Source organism: Neofelis nebulosa, chromosome 6 (genome assembly GCF_028018385.1).
Source record: "Neofelis nebulosa isolate mNeoNeb1 chromosome 6, mNeoNeb1.pri, whole genome shotgun sequence".
Classification (NCBI taxonomy): domain Eukaryota; kingdom Metazoa; phylum Chordata; class Mammalia; order Carnivora; family Felidae; genus Neofelis; species Neofelis nebulosa.
Window position 1 is genome coordinate 38434772 of NC_080787.1, and position 20690 is coordinate 38455461.

At 50.8% G+C, this 20690-nt stretch overlaps 1 protein-coding gene across 7 annotated transcripts in view; it reads right to left on the bottom strand.

Annotated features, from left to right (window-relative positions):
* Nucleotides 1–18200, bottom strand: part of ETV7 (ETS variant transcription factor 7) — a 32664-nt gene extending 14464 nt beyond the window's left edge. The window contains exons 1-5 of one of the 7 annotated variants that reach the window (XM_058733726.1): nt 17638–18197; nt 16743–16821; nt 15954–16083; nt 2709–2873; nt 2210–2335 (exon numbers count right to left, since the gene is read on the bottom strand). In XM_058733726.1, the coding sequence (XP_058589709.1) occupies nt 2210–2335; nt 2709–2873; nt 15954–16083; nt 16743–16748 (427 nt within the window). In that variant the 5' untranslated portion in view covers nt 16749–16821; nt 17638–18197. Of the gene's footprint in view, nt 1–2209; nt 2336–2708; nt 2874–15953; nt 16084–16742; nt 16822–16997; nt 17601–17637 lie in introns of those variants that run through there. The other 6 variants (XM_058733727.1, XM_058733729.1, XM_058733725.1 and 3 more) reach the window with 6 other exon arrangements.
* Between the last annotated feature and the right edge of the window lie 2490 nt (nt 18201–20690).

Consider the following 20690-nt stretch of genomic DNA (forward strand, 5'->3'; position numbering starts at 1 on the left):
ACAGCACTCCTAATGCTTTTCGTCCGTCCAGTTCCCAGCTGGAAGGTCAGGGAGGCAATGGAGGGCCAGACAGCCCAGTGCTAACCCCAGCTCCCAGTAGGCAAGTGACATAATCTCTCAAACCTGTTCCCTCATCTGTAAAGTTGTTTGCAAAGCCAAGGGGTGACAGAGCCACATCCAGAATCCAGGTGCCTTGTATCTCAGTCCTATGTCCTCTCCATCCACCCAACAAATATTTACTGAGAACCTTCTGTGAGCCAGGCATTGTTCTAAAATTCTTGGGGACATATCACTGAACTCAAAACAAGCCCCTGCCCTCATGGAGCTTATATTCTAGCAGTGGGGGAGTGGGAGATTGGAAAGGGAGGGAGATGGTTGAAATAAAATAGAAAGAGTATACAATGGGGCAGGGGGCAGGGGGCAGGAATAAAGCACTCTAAGGCAGATAGGAAATCCCAGGAAAGATAGAGAGCTATGTGATGGTAAGGGAAGGCCTCACTGACGTGTGAACATCTAACAGACATCTGAAGAAAGTAGAGGAGTGAGCTGTGTGGGTATCAAGAGGAGAGAATGCCAGGCAGAGAGAGCAGCGAATGCAAAGGCCCTGAGGCAGGAGTCTCTGGTTTGTTCAATGAACATGGAGGCCAGAGTGGCTGAAGCAGCAAGAGCAAAAGGGAGAGGGGCGGGAGAGGACAGCAGAGGGCAGGAGGTCATTGTAAAGACTGTGGCTTTGACTCTGAGTGTGATGGGAGCCATTGGAAGATTTGGAGCAGAGAAGCGACACGATCTGCTTTATGAATCTCTCTGGCTGCTCTATTGCAGATAGATCATAGGAGGTCAAGAGCAGAGCAAGGAGACCAGTGAGGAGGTTCTCCAGAGGTGATAGAGGCTGGGCCACGGACAGCAGTGGAGGTGTGTGAAATGGTTTGATTCTGGATAGATTTTTTTTTTTTTTAACGTTTATTTATTTTTGAGACAGAGAGAGACAGAGCATGAACAGGGGAGGGGCAGAGAGAGAGGGAGACACAGAATCTGAAATGGGCTCCAGGCTCTGAGCTGTCAGCACAGAGCCTGACGCGGGGCTCGAACTCACGGACCGTGAGATCATGACCTGAGCCGAAGTCAGACGCTTAACCGACCAAGCCACCCAGGCGCCCCTGGATGGATTTTTTTAAGTTTATTTATTTTTGAGAGAGAGAGAGCAGGGGAGGGGCGGGGGGGGGGGGCGGGTAGTGGGCACAAAGGATCTGAGGAGGGCTCTGCACTGACAGCAGACGGCCCGATGCGGGGCTCAAGCTCACGAACCACGAGACCATGCTCTAAGCCAAAGTTGGACACTCAACCAACTGAGCCACCCAGGCAACCCTGGATAGATTTTGAAGGTCGAGTCAACAGGACTTGTTGACGGTTGGGATTCTGTGATTTGGGCAGGAAAGAGAGAAGACAATCAAAAGTGACATCCAACGTTTTGGCCAGAGCAATTGGGAGCATGAAGCTGCGGTTTGCTGAGACAAGGAAGCCCAGGAGAGGAGCAGGGTTGGGGGGAGGGAGGTGGGACAAGAATCAGGTGTTTGCTTTAGGAGCTTTTAGGGTTGAGATGTCCATTAGGCATTCCAGGGGAAGTGTGGGGTGCAAACGTCTGGAATTCACAGAGGTCCGGGTATCTGTAGGAATCATCAGTACCAGATGGTATTAAACGCCCAATACTACATGAAATTACCTAAGTCTGAGTGCAGATAGAGGAGAGACCCCCTGAGTCTGGGGCTACCCCAACATTTAGAAGTAGGGGAGAAAATGAGAAGCCAAGAGGCTGAGAAGGAGTAACCGTGGGGTGTTCTGGAAGCCAAGGGAAGAGTCTGAGGGGCGGTCATGAAAGGTGACAGTGAATAAGGACCAACATTGGACGCGAACATCCCCACGTTCAGGTCTCTAGAGTCCCTGACAAGAGCAATTTCCACAGGGAGATCAGGAAGAGAGGAAATGGGGACACGAGAAAACAACACTTTGCTAGAGAGGAGAGCAGAGAACTGAGGAGATGGGAGGGGCCAGAGGTGAGGGTTGAGGAGGCAGGGCAGAGGGAAGGTGGGGGGGGGGGGGGGGCTCGGCTCACACAGCTGCCTCTTCCATTCCTTTGCCTGGAGGAAGCCCTGCCCTCCCAAAGAGGCCGACTGAGGGGAGGTCCCAGAGCTCTGAGAAGAGCCTCCCTCACCTTCCAGGAGGCAGGGGCAGCGCTGAGGGGGCATCTTCTGCCTGAAGGCCCCTCCGAAAAAGGGCCCACACACCAGGGCTTGCCGCTGGGTCTTGATGTACTGAAGCAGCTCATACAGGACGTCACCTGGGGGTGGGGGCAGGGGGCAGGTCAGTCACCTGCCTCTCAGGGGAGGGCCAGCGTCAGTCACAGCTTCATGCAGACGAGATGAGAGGTGGCAGGATGGAAACGGGTAGGGGAGATGAGAGCCACGGGGAAGGGGAGGGGAAGCGACAGCAGGACAGGACACTGGGGACTCTGCAAACAACAGCCAAACAGCTTCCTGCAGGCCCGCTCTAGCGAGGGGCCCCCCGGGAAACATTTACGGAAAAGGGGACATCTGCCATGCTGGGAGGTGAGCAAGCTCCTCCAACCAGTGCGTCCATCACCCCCCCCCCCCCCGGGCCTACCTGGGTCTCTGTCAGCACGTTTTAGAGGGAAGCCAGCGAGTTTCCCTGACCTGAACCAGGTGCACGAAGCCGGAAGTCATCCTTGGTGAGGATGCAGAGGGCTCGGCCATTCATCTCGAAGCCGTGCTCCCCCGTGCGCTGCAGAGAGTACTCCTGCTCGGCCCAACGCAGCCAGTGCAGCACGTCCTCCCTGCTCCAGAGTGCCGGCTGGATGCCTGCAACCACCGTGAGGACAGGGACTGGGAAAGGGCACAGGGTGGGGGCAAGGGCTCTCCCCTCAATAATCGCTCATGCTTGCACTTCAGGAGTGTCACCTCCTCCGAGAAGCCCACCCTGAACGCTACACCTGAGCAGATGCTCTTCTGTCCTGCCCCCCACTTTGTCACCACGTCCTGTTCTTTTCCTTCCTGGCACCTTACTTTCCTTGTCATTACATTTGACGTATGTGTTTAGCTTTGTCATTATCTATGCCTTATGTTTGTGTTCAGTTATTTATTTATTTTTTTTTTAGTTTCTTTATTTTTGAGAGCGTGCACGAGAGAGCACGAGCAGGGGGAGGGGCAGAGAGAGAGGAGACAGAGAATCCCAAGCAGGCCCCGTGCTGTCAGCACAGAGCCCTATATGGGTCTCGAACTTACAAACGGTGAGATCGTGACCTGAGCTGGAGTCAGGAGTCAGACGCTTAACCGACTGAGCTACCCAGGTGCCCTGTGTTTGCCTATTTTGTTTTTGGTGGCTCCTCCTACCAGCCCAGCCTGCTTTCCAACTATTAACTCAGCAAATGTTTACTAAGGAACTATTATGTGCCAGGCACTGGGCGGGATGTGCTGGGGCACGTTGTTGTATGTATTCAGCACCCAGGACGGTGCCTGAACCATAGGAAGTGCTCCCTAAACAGGTGTTGACCGATTGCATGTACGATTAAACGGTCCTACAAAGAACGTGTGTTGCCGTTACCGTTTTCCCAATGAGGAAGCTGAGACTCCCAGAGGTTAAGTGACTAGCCTCGGGTGACACTGGTAGCACAAGGTACGGCCGGGCCCAGAATCCAGGTCTGTCTGGCTGCCACTCTTCAGCTCTAATGTGCCAGCTCAGGTCTGGGCTTGCTCAGGGAACCGCCCAGCGGACAAGGAAGTCTCCTGCACCCATTTCAGCCTGTGTGTTCTTATCTCTGGAAATAGCCAGACAAGCAGTTACTTTATTTTATTCCTTCCTATGCTTCTACTCTGCCTGGGTCTATTAGGCAACCAATGACAAATATTTACCCCACTAATCTGGGTTGTGTTTAACAAGGCCACATCATGGCTTTCTGGACCCTTGGGACTCTTGCCTTCCTAGGCCCCTTCCTCCACTAAAAAGTATTTAAAATTATATTTTATGACTGCATTGCATACAGACGAGTGTATGGTGATATAGTAAAACGTTTTCTTCTGCCTAAAAGCTCATATTTTTTCTCTTGATTTCATTTTATTTTTTAAATTTTTTTAATGTTTATTTATTTTTGACAGAGAGAGAGACAAAGTACGAGCAGGAGAGGGGTGGCAGAGAGAGAGGGAGACATAGAAACCAAAGTGGGCTCCAGGCTCTGAGCTGTCAGCACACAGCGTGATGTGGGGCTTGAACTCATGAACCATGAGATCATGACCTGATCCAAAGTTGGAAGCTTAACCGACTAAGCCACCGAGGTGCCCCTCTCTTGATTTTAAAAGAAGTCAGAACATTTTTGTGGGCCCCTAAACGTATTGGAGCCCCCCAGCCTTGTGCCCACTGTGATGGTAGCCTGGTGCTGCACTTTGTGTGGTTCGTGTCCTCCTGAGAGCTTTTCAGCCCTGTCAGGACCCTGGCCACATGACAGTGGAAGGCGCCCAGCTCATCAGGGCTGGTGTGACAGGTAGGAAAACTGAGACGGAGGAGGTAACTGTCCAAAGACTAAACCAACCTGTGACTGCCTTGGTCCCAAATTAGCGCAAGAGAGAAAACCAGTTTTCCCGTTTACCAAAAAAGAAAACGTGCATCTGCTTGATCATCGATTCAGCCAATATCTAATGAGCACTGGCCATGTGCCAGGCACTGTGCCACAGCTGGGGACATGGCCCAGGGGGAGGCTGGCAGGAGCGAGGCAACCAACGACTAAGGACAATTCCTGCTCAGCTGCACAGAGGGACGGGGCTCCAGCCTGGAGCCTGCTTCCGATTCTGTGTCTTCCTCTAGCTGCCCCTCCCCTGCTCACACTCTGTCTCTCTGTGTCTCTCTCTCAAAAATGGAAAAACATTAAAAATTGTTTCAAGGGGTGCCTGGGTGGCTCAGTCGGTTGAGCATCCGACTTCGGCTCAGGTCATGATCTCGCGGTCCGTGAGTTCGAGCCCCGCGTCGGGCTCTGTGCCGACAGCTCAGAGCCTGGAGCCTGTTTCAGATTCTGTGTCTCCCTTTCTCTCTGACCCTCCCCCGTTCATGCTCTGTCTCCCTCTGTCTCAAAAATAAATAAACGTTAAAAAAATTTTTTAAAAATTTGTTTCAAATAAAATCTTTTACTTTTTTTAAAAAAGTTTATCTTGGGAGAGAGAATGGGAGCAGGGGAGGGGCAGAGAGAGAGGGAGAGAGAAAATTCCAAGCAGGCTCCGCACTGGCAGTTCAGAGCCCAATGCGGGGCTCAAACTCACGAACCCTGAGATCATGACCTGAGCCAAAACCAAGAGTTAAACATTCAACTGAATGAGCCACCCAGGCACCCCTTAAAAATAAAGTCCTTTTGTTTTTATTTAGAAAAAATTTCTTAATGTTTTATTTATTTTCAAAAGAGAGAAAGAGAGAGAGTGAGCAGGGGAGGGGCAGAGAGAGAGAGAGAGAGACAGATCTAAAGCAGGCTCCAGGCTCCAAGCTGTCGGTACAGAGCCCAACGTGGGGCTCGAACCCACAAACCCACAAACCATGAGATCATGACCTGAGCCGAAGTCGGACACTTTACCAACTGAGCCACCCGGGTACCCCTAAAGTCTTTTTTTTAAGTGGAAATAGGAAACCCATATGCATTAAACATGGGTAGGTGAGCTCTCAACCATGACGGGAAATTCAGAGGCTATAACAAGTGAAAGATACATTTGATTACGTAAGTTGTGTGTGTGGTAAAAGATACCATAAACGAAATTAAAAGAGGACAGAATAAAGGGAAATATTTACAATGCAGATAACAGATAAAGGGCTAATGTCAGGGCGCCTGGGTGGCTCAGTTGGTTAAGCATCTGACTTCAGCTCAGGTCATGATCTCAAGGTTCACGAGTTTGAGCCCCTCATCAGGCTCTGTGCTGACAGCTCAGCGCCTGAAGCCTGCCTCAGATTCTGTCTCCCTCTCTCTCTGCCGTTCCCCTGCTCTCACTCTCTCACTCTCCCTCTCTCTCTCTCTCAAAAATAAATAAACATTAAAAAAAAAAAAAAAAAAAGGCTGGGACGCCTGGGTGACTCAGTCGGTTAAGCGTCCAACTCCCACCCAGGTCATGATCTCACAGTTCGTGGGTTCAAGCCCGCTTCGGCCTCGGCCTCTGTGCTGTGTGCTGACGGCTCAGAGCCTGGAGCCTGCTTCGGATTCTGTGTGTGTGTGTGTGTGTGTGTGTGTGTGTGTGTGTGTCTCTGCCCCTCCCCCGCTCATGCTCTGTCTCTCCCCCCCTCTCAAAAATAAACAAACATTTAAATAAATAAATAATTTTTTAAAAGGGCTAATGTCTATCACAGAGGAAGAGCATCTCTACACTGATTTTTTTTTAAGACAAAAAAATCTTACCAGCAATTCATGGTGGAGCAGGATTTCTCAGCCTCAGCACTACTGACACTTTGTACCTGATAATTCCTCCCTGTGGAGGCTGTGCTGAGCTTTGTGGAATGCTTCCCAGCATCCCTGGCCCTCTGCCCACTAGATGTCAGCAGCAAACACACACACACACACACACACACACACACACACACTGCCCAACAAGAGTGACAATCAAAAATGTCTGCAGACATTGCCACATGTCCCCAAGGGAGAGGGACAAAACCACTGCCAGTTGAGAACTTCTGCAGTAGAACAAATCCACTAATACTCATGTGGCAGGACATGACACCTCACTGGTCCCCGACAGGCACAGAGAAGAGTGAGATATCATTTGAACGAGAGCGCCCACAGCTGGCAGGAATGCAGGGAACAGAATGCCTGGCTGATGGAAATAGAAATGAGGAGCCTCCGCAGGAGGTCCGTCCAGTGGCTACAGAAGTGACTGAGACACAAAAGCTGTGTGGTGTGAAAGCTGGAGGCCACCCGACAGTGAGATTCAGGAGTGCCAGGGGCAGGCCTATGAGCCAGCCAGGGCTTCTGGGGCTCTGGGGGCCAACTGGCCATTGCATTTTTTTTGTGGGATTGCCTATTCCATGATCTTGGAGGCTGTCGACCTGAAAATTCAAAACTATGATCCTGAGTCAGAAGGGTGCATTGTCCCGTGTGTGGCCAGAGGGTTGGGATGGATCCCACACCCCTCTAGCTGTCCTGCCTCCATGGAAACACTAAAACTGCACGAAGGCGGGGACATCATGAACTTGGCAGACAGTATCAACCACAGTTGTGGTCCTACTACCAGGTCCAGAGACATGGGCAGGGGACTTCCCATGCTGTCCCCGAGGGACTCTGAGGTCCCACAGTAGCACTTGAAAATGAAGCCTGTCATCACCCTGCAGTGGGATTGGGTTTTTCTTTCACTACCTCTTGCTTACTCCTACCCTCACCTTTCATCTGTTTACTGCCAGCTTCTCAGGTCCAATAAATACAGAAAAGGGACCTTCCTGTTCTTTATGTCTTCAAAGAATCCCCAGGTCAAAAGGCTTTCCAATAGGACTCGAGACCCCAGGGAAGGACCAAGTTCCAAGCTCGGATGAGCCACCCAGCTCTGGGCTAAATCTCCAACCCCAGGATCTGGGTCCCAGCTCGGCCCCTTGCTAGCCAAGTCACCTACAAGCTGCTCAGACTCTCTTAGCCTCAATTTCCCCCTCCGTGAAATGAGATAAAACACTGCCTCACTGGGCTACTGTGCTGTTTGAGGGGCAGGGTGGCGTAGGGATTAGGAGCCCAGGCTGCATCTGTACAATCCAGCAACTCACCCCTGAGTGAAGACCTAAGAGCCGTGGTGGGAACACACCCTCCGGAAGACATGTATGTGAATGTCCAGTGGCTCTATTCATAGTAGAAAAGAACTGGAAACATCAGGCAGAGAACGGACAATCAAATTGTGATGTTTGCGGACAATGGAGTGCTGCTCGACCATAAAACTGAGTACGAGGGGCTGCTTCATGTGACACGTGGACTAAAGCTCACAGATACTACGGTGAAGGAAAGAAGCCAGATGTAAAAACACAATCAAGAATAGACGCTAGTCTAGGGAGAGAAGACAGAATAGTGGTCGCCCTTTGGAGGGGAGCGGCCTGGGGAGAGGTGCAAGGCACCTTCCTGGGGCGCTGGAAATGCTCTAGGTCCTGATCTCAGTGGTGGCTGCTCAAGTGTATACATGAATAACCATTTGTACACTCGAGATTTGTACACATGACTGTATGTAAAGTATGCCTAAAAAAAAAAAAAAAAAAAGGAAAAGGAAAAATACGCAACGATAAGTATCGAAGCTGGCTAAATGACCGTGTTTCCATTTCTTCACCTGCAAATCAAGGGTGACAAATACAGTACTAGCGACGTGGGGCTGTCACAGGATTCTATGAGATAATCAATTTGAAGACCAGGGCCTGGCAGGTCGTATGCACTTTCCAAGATGAGCGGAGCTCTTGCTGTTAGCTGGGGTGACACGGGTAAAGTGCTTGGCACAGGGCCCAGCACACCTCAGAGCTCAGCAATTGCTGGCGAGTGTGATCTAAGGTGTCCACCGCCCCCCCCTCCAAGATGTCTTCCTGACCTGGTTACTGGGATGAGCCCAACTGAGTCTCCCCTTACTGGTACAACCACACCCAGGGGCTTCACCCCAGAGCAGCCCATGCTTCTCCCTCTCTTGGCTGTGACCCACCGTATTTTCGGTTCCTCACACCAACCATCTTTGCCTCTCAAGACTCCAGCCTGATTATCACTTTCCTCTCCCGGCCCCAGCCACTTGCTCCCTGGGGATTTCCAGCTTGGCTAGTTCTAAGCTTCTGGGACAGATCTGGACAGAGACCCTAGAAGGGGAAGCCGGAGGGGCTGTGTATCCAAGACACCACTGGGGGGTTTGAGTATCTCCCTAAAGAGTTAGCACTGTCTCCCACGCACACCCAGAACAGGGTAGGACTTGAAGGCCCCCCTCCCCATCCTGGGCTGCATCTCCCTCCACTGCCCTTATCACTGAGCTTCCAGCTTCCTTATGTAGTCACTGCAGCCCCCACTAGGATGTCAGCTCCTTGACCACAGACTTTGCCAGTCTCAGTCACTGCTCTCTCCAGCACCTACAGCAATGCCCAGGACATAGTAGATGCTCAATAAATATAAATGGCCTACATGAGTGTGCTGAAAGACTTCCAGGCATCCTGATCTACCCCTCTCTGGCCCCCCAGTCCCACCCCAACCAGGTCTCTCTTCCCACAACACCCCTTTCTCTCTTTTGCTCAAGAAACTGACATGGCGGAGCGGCTGGGTGACTCAGTCAGTTAAGCGTCTGACTCTTGATTTTGGCTCAGGTCATGATCTCACAGTTTGTGAGTTTGAGCCCCGCATTTGGTTCTGCACTAACAGTGTGGAGCCTGCTTGGGATTCTCTCTCTCTCCCTCTCTCTCTGTTCCTCCCCCACTTGTGCTTTCTCTCTCTTTTTTAAATTAACTTAAAAAAAGGAAGGAAGGAAGGAAGGAAGGAAGGAAGGAAGGAAGGAAGGAAGGAAGGAAGGAGGGAGGGAGGGAGGGAGGGAAGGAAGGAAGGAAGGAAGGAAGGAAGGAAGGAAGGAAAGAAGGAAGGAAGGAAAAGAAAGAAAGAAAGAAAGAAAGAAAGAAAGAAAGAAAGAAAGAAAGAGAAAGAAAAAAGAAAAGAAAAGAAGAGGAAAGGAAAGAAAAGAAAACAAAACAAAACAAAACAAAAGAGAAGAAAAGAAAAGAAAAAAAAAGAAACTGACATGGCTCTCAACTCTCCACCCCAGCAAGTCAACACTCCTCTGTCCTTGTTTCAAGAGCCGCCTCAAGCTGCCCCTCCCCCCCTGATCAAAGCTATTTCCCAGGTACTCTCCTCACCACACCCCCACAGTCTGCTAGACAGAGTGACTTCCAGAACAACAGAGCTGGGCCTACCTTTAACAATCAAATCAGAACTAACAGTTGGCTTCTACCTCCCTGGCAGGGTTCCAGGAGGAACGTGGGAGACGGTAAAGTGCTTGGCCAGTCCTCTAAACATGGGAGCTGTCATCATCCCACATTGGAGGCTTTTGCTCAGCGTAAGTGACAGCCGCAGGTTTGGAGGTACCTGGGTTTGAATCCCAGCCCCACCAGTTTCCTGGGGGGTGACTATGGAGAGGGTAATTCTCCCGATTCCAAGCCCAGTGTTCACATCTGTAAGGTAGGAATAATAAAAGAAGCCACTCTCCAGTCCTATTTAAGTGTATTCAATCAGTGCGTATGATATGCCCGCCACAATGCCTGGTCCAGAGTAAATACTCAGCAAATAGTATTCATCATGATTATCAGCATCCTCATTGGTGGAGCCCGCCTGGAAATAGAGGGACTAGCTGGTTTCTCTGCCACAATGACTGCAGTTTAGCAATCGCCATTTTCCGTGGTTTACTGAGTGTCACTGTCTGTCCAGAGTCCCCTCAAATCCATCACCCTATTATCTATCCTGGTCGTCCTGGCTGATATTGCTTTTCTTGGTAACCACATTCAGTTTTATGGTCACCAGGCCGTGGGGCAGGGCCCGCGCATACGGTTGTGTGGTGTCCTACACAAAGGCACCGCTAGAGAGAAGGAATGGGAGGGTATGGGAGAAGCCAACCCACGCCCTGGCTGGGTTTGGCTTGGCTTCTTCCCAGAGGAGGGGTCTTTTCAGTCTGCACAGAGATGCACGTGGTCTAGCCCAGGCCCTGACTTTAGGGAGCAGGAGGCTCTTTGTCCCGAAACTGCTGGCTTTGGGAATCTCCCATCTGTTTGTTGTTTGCCATATTCCCTTTCACTGGCAGGTGACAACATCACTGTCAATACTCAAAGCTTCCCAAACACCCACTTCTAGTCTCCAGCCTCCCCACTCAACCCCACCCACCTCTCCCTTGGCTCCTGCTTCCACCTAACTGCTTCTCTTGCCTTGATCTAGGGCAGTTCCTCAGACCATTCTAATTGCAACCCGCAGTAAAAAAAAAAAAAAAAAAAAAAATGCATTTTACATCATGACCCACACAAGCATGTTCTTATAACGAGTCAAAACAAAGTATTCACGAGATCACAGCTACCTTTACTATTTATGATGTACTGTGAAATGTTCTATTTAATTAAAAAAATTTTTTTTTAATTCTTGAGAGAGAGAGCATGAGTAGGGGAGGGGCAGAGAGATAGGGGGACAAAGGATCTGAAGCAGGCTCTTCGCTGACAGGGCAAACCCGATACGGGGCTCGAACCCACGAACTGTGAGATCATGACCTGAGCCGAAGTCAGACACGCAACCGACTGAGCCACCCAGGCGCCCTGTTCTATTTCATTTTTTAAAAAATACTTGTTTTGACCCACTAAACTGATTTCACTCCTTAGTCCTGGCCAAATGCTTTGTTTTTTGTTTTAAGAAGATAGAAGTTTATTGAATACACCGCAACGAAGGGGCAGGCAGGACAGCAGAGGAGGGGCTGTCTGCCCTGACCAAACACTTGGGAAAGGACTGTTAGGACACAGCTGTATAAAATGCGGCCCTTGAATGTATTTCCGGGAGCAGTGGTGTCACCCAAGAGTTTACTAGAGGTATAGCTTACTAGAGGCTCACCCCAAACCTACCGAATCAGAATCTGCATTTCTATAACGCTCCCAGGAGACTCGCGTGCACACGAAAATTCGAGATGCCCTGGTCTAGGATGGCTGGAAGCCACTCTGTAAGGCTTGACTGTTGGAGCACCTGGGTGGCTCTGCAAGTTGAGCATCCCACTCTTGATCTCGACCCAGGTCATGACCCCATGGCCATGGGTTGGAGCCCTGCGTCAGGCTCCATGCTGACAGTGCGGAGCCTGCTTGGGATTCTCTCCCCCTCTCTCTGCCCCTCCCCCACTGGCACTCTCTGTCTCTCTCAAAATAAGTTAATTAATTAAAAAAAAAAAAGAATTGTACACATTAACATAAGTGCCTGGGGACTCTCTATAAGTGAAGGATATGAACTTGAGCAGCAGCATGAACACCTGTTGGAATACCCCAAGGGAACTTCTCCCGTGTTGTATGCTGCGAGGGCATTGCAGAAACGTGTCCTCCCTCTGCCCACATCTGAAAATCAGACGTGGCGCTCTATGGTCTCTGCCCGTGGCTTGTTCACAACTAGGAGCTTTGAAAGTCAATTTCTAAACGCAGAGATCTCAATTCTTCTGCAGCCAACCGTGGGAAGTTCACAGAGCTTCTTCTTTTTTTTTTTTTTTTCCCAGAGAATCAGCTCCAGGAAAATGTGGCAGCTCACGACCAGGAACTAAGAGTCTGAGGCATGAGGCCCCAACTGGCTGCTAGCTGCACAGAGTCTCAGTTTCTCTGTCCTCAAACGCGGCTGTGCTGGTGACCATCTCTAAACTGCCTCCTCAAAATCCCCTGAGCTGTCCCTAGAGGCTGCATCACCGCCCCCAAGACCCACTCCCCGGGACCTCAGCCCGGCTCCCGCAAGTGGTCCCAGGGCATGTACTGCGTTCACGGCTCCCGACTCACCCCTGACCTTGGGGAGACCCTCATGGATGCAGCCTGGGGGAGGGAAGGTATGAATCCCCTTTCACTCTCCACTTCCGCAGAGGGAAGCCTCATTGTGAGTCTCCTTTTGTGCGTGCAGAGCCTGGGGGATCCAGCCCCTCCGTCTCAGCCCCCTTCCTGTCACTAGACAGGACAGTCACCCCCAGAGTGGACTCTGCCCTGCTCTACCGCACATCTTTGTCTGGCAAATAAACATGGAAACGTAAGCTCTGCAGGGAACTTGTGTGTGCCACTTGGCACCCACTCACAAAGCTAAGCAAGATTTGTTTTGTTCGTTCACCTTCCTGCTGAGGCAAATCACCCTGCTGATGAGAAGAGGAGCTGGAGGTGGAGGAGGGAAGGGGGGTGGGTGACGGGGGATAAATACTCAGAGAGACGCCCAGCGAGGGAAACTCAATTTCCAGAAACGTAAGAAAGGGGCATGACATCACCACAGTCGTCTGAAAGGTCAACCCCTCACTGGGGGTCAGCAGTTCGCTCATGTGGGACGCTGTTGACAGGAAAATGAGTCATTTAGCGCTCCCAGTCTTGGAAGACTGCTAGATATTTACCAAAGGCCAGGACTTGTTGCCTGAATACTTTCAGAAGTAAATATGAGTCATGAAATCTAAGAAGTACAGAGGACGCTGCTGGTGCCCTGCCCATGGCCCTTGGCTCTCACCTCTGCTCTCTGATGGCCGCCAGATGTCGAATGTGAGCACCTGACTCTGCGCCTGACTTTGCCAGCGCAAAGGGCAACTTGGAAAGGGAAGGTGGGGATGAAGCCGAGCCAAGCCAGCTGGGTTTGCTAGCTCCTTCCCAAAAGGGGGTCTTTTCAGTTTGCAGTGGAGTCAGTGGAAGCAGCCTCACCCCATCACGGATAGGAGGCAGGTGAATGAAAACCCAGCTTCCTTACCCCCGGGCTGGGATAGCTCAGGGTGTGCTCTCACTGTCCCCCACAGGTCCCCACTGGTAGTGAGCCCCAGTTGCCCACCGTGCTACAATTTACATTTAAATTGGATTTCAGGAGCACCTGGATGGCTCAGCCGGTTAAGCGTCCGACTTCGGCTCGGGTCATGATCTCACAGTTCACGAGTTCGAGGCCCTCATCAGGCTCTGTGCTGACAGCTCAGAGCCTCCTTCAGATCCTCTGTCCCCCTCTCTCTGCCCTCCCCAACTCACACGCACACACACTCTTATTCTCGCTCAAAAATAAATAAACATCAAATAAAAAATAAATTGGATTTCCTTTGCTCCTCTGTGGGGGAGTACTTCAGGGCCTGTTTCTGGAGAAATGTAGCCAAAGGCAGTAGGACTAGTACCCCAGGAGTTCTAAATCGGCACCCTGAGTTGAGTAACCAGGGAACAGGCTGGCTGAAGAGAAGAGGAAATTCTTGTCACTAGAAACGTGCAGGAACACCTGGTGACCGTCTCAGAGCGGCCCCACCGAAAGGGGCTTCAAAAAATTTAAAAGTCTGGTGTAGTCGTATTTGCCAAGGTGATGACTACATTTTCTAAAGCCCCACTCCTCTTATATCCTCTTACCCAGTAACTCTGAGCTAGGCACCCAAAAGAGGGAGGTAACTGAAGGTTACTTGACTTTGGGCAGAACACAACTTTCTGGCCCCCAATTTCCTTATTTGGAATGCAAGTGAATTACCTGAGGGACACCTCAGGTCTCTACAGTGTTGATCTTCTAGGACTTGGTGTGCCAGTTAGGAGAGTGGACTTTGAATATGGGGAGGTAACAGGGGATAATAGAGGGCCTCGTGGGACCTGCAAATAAGCCCCCCCCCCCCCCCAACCACCACTGAGGCTTGGTGTCCTCAGCTGCCATGAGATGTCATCAAAGGTCCTTCTTCACAGCAACACTCAGGGTCTTCAGCTCTGTCCCCAAAGTCCCATTTTTCCTCATCACCACGGTTTGGGTTGTGAACAGAACCCAAATCCTACCCTCTATGTAACTGTTGCCAAACATCTCCTTGGAACAGCCCTGAGCTCCAAGCTACCTACCGGTCAGGGCTTGCACTCAGACAAGACGGAAACAAGAGAGGTTCCTCACAGAGCCCCTTGCCCCTGTCCCCACATCACACTCCCGCTTCCCTCCACTGCTGCTCTGAGGCGTGAGGGCACCCATGTTCTGTGGTTCTCTCGTATCCATGAGTCCCCGTCTTCCCACAGGCTGCATTCCTCGCTAAGAGAATGCCACACTGTTTCCAGCAAAGGCAGCCAGGTCCCCCCAAGGCCTGTGAAGTCATGCCCGCTGCTCAGTCCTGTCAGCGGCTCAAAAAGTAGGTCGTGGCCAGGAAATCAGAAGGGTATGAAATCAGTTAAGCAGTGTTCCAGCCCCTGGATGAGCCGAGCAAGAAGTGGCCTGGATGCTTCACAATCCCAGTCAGATGTACCCGCCCACAGCCACCCCAAGAACCGCCTCCCCCCACCCCAGATTAAGACCTCCCACTGGCAGTCAGCTTGCTGCCTATCTTATGATTCCCTTGGCTTAGGAAGTACATTTAAAAATCTCTTAGAGGATTATCAGCAGGACCAAGGGTTGGCCTTAGCATGGAGAGCCCATGTGCTCTGGAGCATGTCACTTAGCTTTTCCACCCCTCAGCTCTGGCAACTGAAACAATCTACAGCCTGTTCTATGGCTAGGAGTTTCCTCGGGAAAATGAAATAAAAGGATATGGCCAATATGTCTCCCATGGCTCTCCTTGGGTGGGTTTGATTGTTTTACATATTCTTCTGCTTCCCTGTCATTTCCCAATTTTTGACAATAAGCATATGCTACTTTAGGAATAATAAAAATGAAGCATAATTATTTAAAAGAGAGTTCTACATACATACAACTATGGTTCACTGTTTCACCTCATCTGGCTTCCTCATTGGCAACATCCCCAATCCTTTGTCTATAGGCTGGAAGAGATCCCATAGCTCATTTGATCCCAACCCTCATCTTACTAATGAGGAGACTTCTCGTCTTCACCCTTGACCATGGCAGCTGCCTCCCCGCAGTGAAAATTCACATTGACCTCCTCTGACTTCCTCACCAAGGAAAAGTTACAGAAAACCCAGCAGAGAAATAGCAAATGGAGGGAAGGTAGCCTCTTGGGTAAGAATTCCATGTGTCACATTTATGTCCTTTAAAAACATCAGCCTCTGGGGCTCCTGGGTGGCTCAACTGGTTAAGCATCTGACTTTGGCTCAGCTCAGGATCTCACGCTTATGGGTTCAAGCCCCACATCAGGCTCTGTGCCGAAAGCTCAGAGCCTGGAGCCTGCTTTAGATTCTCTCTCCCTCTCTCTCTCTCTCTCTCTCTGCCCCTCCCTGGCTTGCATCCTGTCTCTCTGTCTCTCAAAAATGAATAAACATTTAAAATTTTTTTTCAATAAAAAACATCAGCCTTTCTCCTCCCCTCTACTCACGGAGTCTTCCTGGCAGCTTGCAGATTCCCCCTTCACCCAGCAAGTCCATTCCAGCTTCACATTTGGCCTGGGTGCCTGGGGGTGGTGTGGCTGCCTCGGGGCTCACAGAAAAACTGGCCAATTCTCCCTCCTAGAAAGTAGAAAAGCCGGGGCAGTCAAAGAAGAGCCTTCTTGGTGAAGGCTCAGCCATCCTTACATGTATTAAGATTTTTTTTTTCCAGTGGAAAGAGCAACCATCTCTGCATCTGCCTTAAAGGTAGGAACCATGTATGTCTTCAGCTTGGTACCTTCGACATCTTGTACGCAGTGGACGCTTGATCAATTTCACCTTTCTGATTCAAGTTTTTCACGAATGTGCCTAACCCCACCAGAAGCCTCCCCCGCCAAGATCTGATAGTACGCTGAAAATCTAAGAGCCTAGGGATGCTCTCTGGGACCTTGGTGAGAGGACACAGGGGACCTGAGGGGCCAGGATAAAAAGATCTGAAGTCAGAAATAAACAAGCAACCAAGTAAATGCTGTTTTCAAGAGAAAAAAGGAAGGATAAATTTCTAAATCCCAAGGTCCCACCAAGGGAAGCCTATATCTTTACAATTTTACAACCAGCTTCGCCCCAGAGGTATTCGGTTCATCCATTAGGATGAGGGCATGACAAAAGTGACAGGATTTTGTAGAAACAGGAGGATCCTTGGGACTTATGCCCAGTCACAGGTGCCACCCTGTGAAAAGCAAAAGTGAAACCAGTCCCAGCAAGTCATTTTCCCGATCTAGGATCTTCAAGAGCATTACCTTCATCTCTTGGTGTCTGAGGAGGGCAACCTGCAGTGAAAGACTGGGTATTTGGAGCCACACAGCAAACTCCAGAAGCCTGCAGAGGAGGATTTGGCAACTTTTGGGGTAGCTCTCAGGGCATTTCTGGCTGGGACCCAGCCCCCCTGCTCCCATGGGTGCTGTTTCCCAGGTAATCCAGCCTCCAAGGTTGCCACTGGGAAGGAGGGCTTGCCAGGCTGGAGAAGGGTCTAGGGTCGAGGGCCTGATACTCACAGGAAGCCCCTCGTGGACTCTTCAACCCTCTTCCAAGCATTCTAATACCAGCCAATTCCGGGGTTTTAACTGCCTGGGAAATGCCAGCCAGGGAGCTGCTGAGAGGGGTCTGGGCCTCAGCAGGAAGGCCAGGGGAAAGGTCTGATAAAACATGGATATGTATCTGAAACTTGATCATGGAGAGAGGAGGTGGAGAAAGGCCTTGGAGGTGGGAAGAGAGAGTCCAGCTCTGGGGCGGTTCTGAGGCTGCTGGGGAAATACGGCAAAGGCAGAGGGACTGCTAAGGAGTGAGGGGGGTGGGGGGAGGCCTCCGCGGTCGCGTTTGCCAGCTGTGAGGGTCTGGTTTGTGCAGGAACCTCCTGGGACATCACAAATGGTTGATGGAGGGGTGAGGAGGAGGTGTGGAGGAGCAGTATATAACACAGAAGGGCTGGAGGTGAGTTAGGAGGAGAGAGGGCCGGCGAGAGAGGGATGGAGGGTGAAGTTTGGTTATGTGTTGGAAAGCGAGATTCCAGCCAGGGAAAAGTTCTGATAAAATGAGTATGGAACTTGATTGAGGTAATGGAGAAGGGATGGGGGGCAGGAGGCTCAGTTCGCGCACTGCGCACTGCGGACTTCAGCCCAGCGGCTGGGCTCTTACCTGCATCACAGGTGGAGAGGTGAGGGAGCCACCGGCTGTCCGTCGTGAGCGCTCCGCCGGCTGCGGCTGCTGGGCCTCCTTCCCCCAACCCCTAACTCGGCTCCCAAAACTGGAAGGTGGCCTAGGAGGAAATCTCTTTCGAGAAGAGAAGCGCCGGGTGGCCTCGGGTTCCCGGGGCGAGCAGGCTCACAAGGGCGCTCCGGTAATCTCTATCCTTCCGGGAAACGAAAACGAAAGAGCGGGATCCGGCTTCCACTCCCGCCCCGGCGGGCTCCGGGGAGGCAGGGGCCGGCCCTTGCGGGAGCAGAGCCGCGGGCGCTGTCTGCTCGCCAGCCCGGAGGCGTCGGTCCTGCCGGCGTGCCCCCGCCAGTGGACGGACCCTCCTCCGGCCAGCCTGGCCCTGGTTCCCAGGGGCATGGAGGTGAGATGCTGCGGGATCTGGGGAGCCGAAGGAACCCCTGGTCTTGGGCTCAGGACAGCAACAGACCACCTTCATGTCACCCCTGTGTGTCTCCGCATTTGGATGGGGACGGGTCCTCAGATGCTGTCCGCCTGGACCAGGTGCCTCGCCCCTTAGGGATGGGTGACTTTCTTGGCCCTGACCCCGCCTCTGCCTGCCGTTTGGCCCGCCCAAGCCCCACCATCAGAGGGGCTGTGGTACCCCCTGCTGCCTTAGACCCCAGTACTCAGTGGAATCCCCCTACACCTTTTCCCAGGCCGCTGGCTTCTCCAGGCAAACCAACACACTCACCGGAGGAAAAGGAGAAAGCCTGACCTTGTGCAGAAATTCCCAAGGGGGTAGATGCTGTTGCAAATGCTTACTTAGCACTGATACGCCATGAGCTCCTAGAAACTAGTAAGAACAAGGCCAGAAACCCAACAGAAAAAGGAGCAAAGGATATGAATAGAAAGTCCTCCTAAAACAAAATGCTGAATGGCCCCGGATATAGAAGGTGCTCAGACTCACTCATTATTAAGGTGTGCAAAATAAAGTTTTCTGAGATATCATTTTTTTACCTGTTAATCTGGCAAAAATTCAAAAGTCTAATGACATAATCCACTGGAGAGGCCGAGGGGAACAGAGCACATTGGGCAAGCCCACGGAAGGTAGTAGGACAGGATCTGGCAAAGTTACAAATGCACATACCCTTCAGCCAGCAGTCCCACTGCCGGCAATGTATTCAATGAATCCAACGCACCTATCCAAAATGTACATGTTGTCTATTTCAGCATGGCTTATGATAAGGAACAATTAGAAACGATCCAGGCATCCATTAAAAGGGGGCTGATGAAATAAATTATGGTAGATCCATTTAACAGAACACTGTCTCATCTCTCTGTGAGGGATGGCAAGTTCTCCAAGAGGCAGTACAGCATAGTCTTTAGGAACCTAGACTCAGGACAGTCCACCCGGCTTAGAATTCCAGCTGTCATGGGGTGCCTGGGTGGCTCAGTCGGTTAAACGTCTGACTTTGGCTCGGGTCGTGATCTCGTGGTTCGTGGGTTTGAGCCCCGCATCTGGCTCTGTGCTCACAGCTCAGAGCCTGGAGCCTGCTTCGGATCCTGTGTCTCCCTCTCTCTCTGTCTCTCCCCCACTCGCACTCTGTCTCTCTCTCTCTCTCTCTCTCAAAAATAAACATTAAAAATTTTTTTAAAAAAGAAAAGAAGAGCAAGAGTTTTCATTGAAGCCTTTTTATATGTTTTGATTTTTAACCATGGGAATAAATACCTATCAAAAGAGTAAAAATAAATAAGAAAGATGTTTAAAATTTTTTTTAATGTTTATCTATTTTGGAACTGTATAGGCATGGCCTGAGACAAACTGAAAAAATGAGGACGTTTCCCTTTGGAAGGAATGCTACATATGATCAAAATCTACAAAATTTTGAACCCATATGACAGAAACGAGTGGAACCCCTCCTTCACAAAAGGAACATGCACAGGTGTTTCATGCTCAAAAATATAACAATATTTATTTCATTTCTTAAATTATTAATTTTTAAATAGCACTCTTCCTACAAAGAACTCAAAATGTATATATAGAACTTATAATTTATAACCAGAAACTTTCTTAATGCTTCCAAAAGGGGGAGAAGAGAAGGAAGGTGAGGTAGACGGAGAGGTCTAAGAACAGGGCACTGCAGGTCTGGACACAGGCAACAAGGGTGGGGTCAGCAGGTTGCTGGAGGGCCCAGTACCCAGGGAAGGGCCAGGAGAAAGCACCCATTTCTGTGACCTCTGCTTTGAGAACAAGGTTCAATTTCACTCATGAAAGAAGATGCTTCAGGTTGCTTTACAAAGAGCACCGGGGACCGTCCACAGCACTGGTGGCAGAATTCTAAGTGGCAAGGCCCCCTGGGGCTTTGCAGGGGAGGCAGTCACAGACGTCTCACGGCAGGTGGCTCTGAACAGACGAAGGGCCAGTGAGTCTGCAGTCCTCCAAGAAACCGGGCGTGAGCCAACAGTGATGAGTAAAAAGAGAGGGAGACAGAGAAGGGTCTGCTTCCATCTGCCCCAGTGGGATTCTTGTTTTCTCAGAGGTTAGAAGGTGGCATTTACATTTCTTTTACATCCAACGGATATTCCAGAGAAAGCGCTGCAGTGCGTGAACTCCTCCAAAGAAAACCAAGACACAATGAGCCAGTGCCTCCCTGACTTCCTGTTGGAGAAGATCCTGTTGAACAGAAGAGGGAGAGAGAAGCTTTTTTTTTTTTTTTAATTTTTTTTTTTTAATTTTTATTTATTTTTGAGACAAAGAGAGACAGAGCATGAACGGGGGAGGGGCAGAGAGAGAGGGAGACACAGAACCGGAAGCAGGCTCCAGGCTCTGAGCCATCAGCCCAGAGCCCGACGCGGGGCTCGAACTCACGGACCGCGAGATCGTGACCTGAGTTGACGTCGGACGCTTAACCGACTGAGCCACCCAGGCGCCCCGAGAGAGAAGCTTTTTTAAAAAATCGATAGAATAGGGGCGCCTGGGTGGCTCAATGGGTTAAGCGTAAGTCTGACTTTGGCCCAGGTCATGATCTCACAGTTCGTGGGTTCGGTCGGGC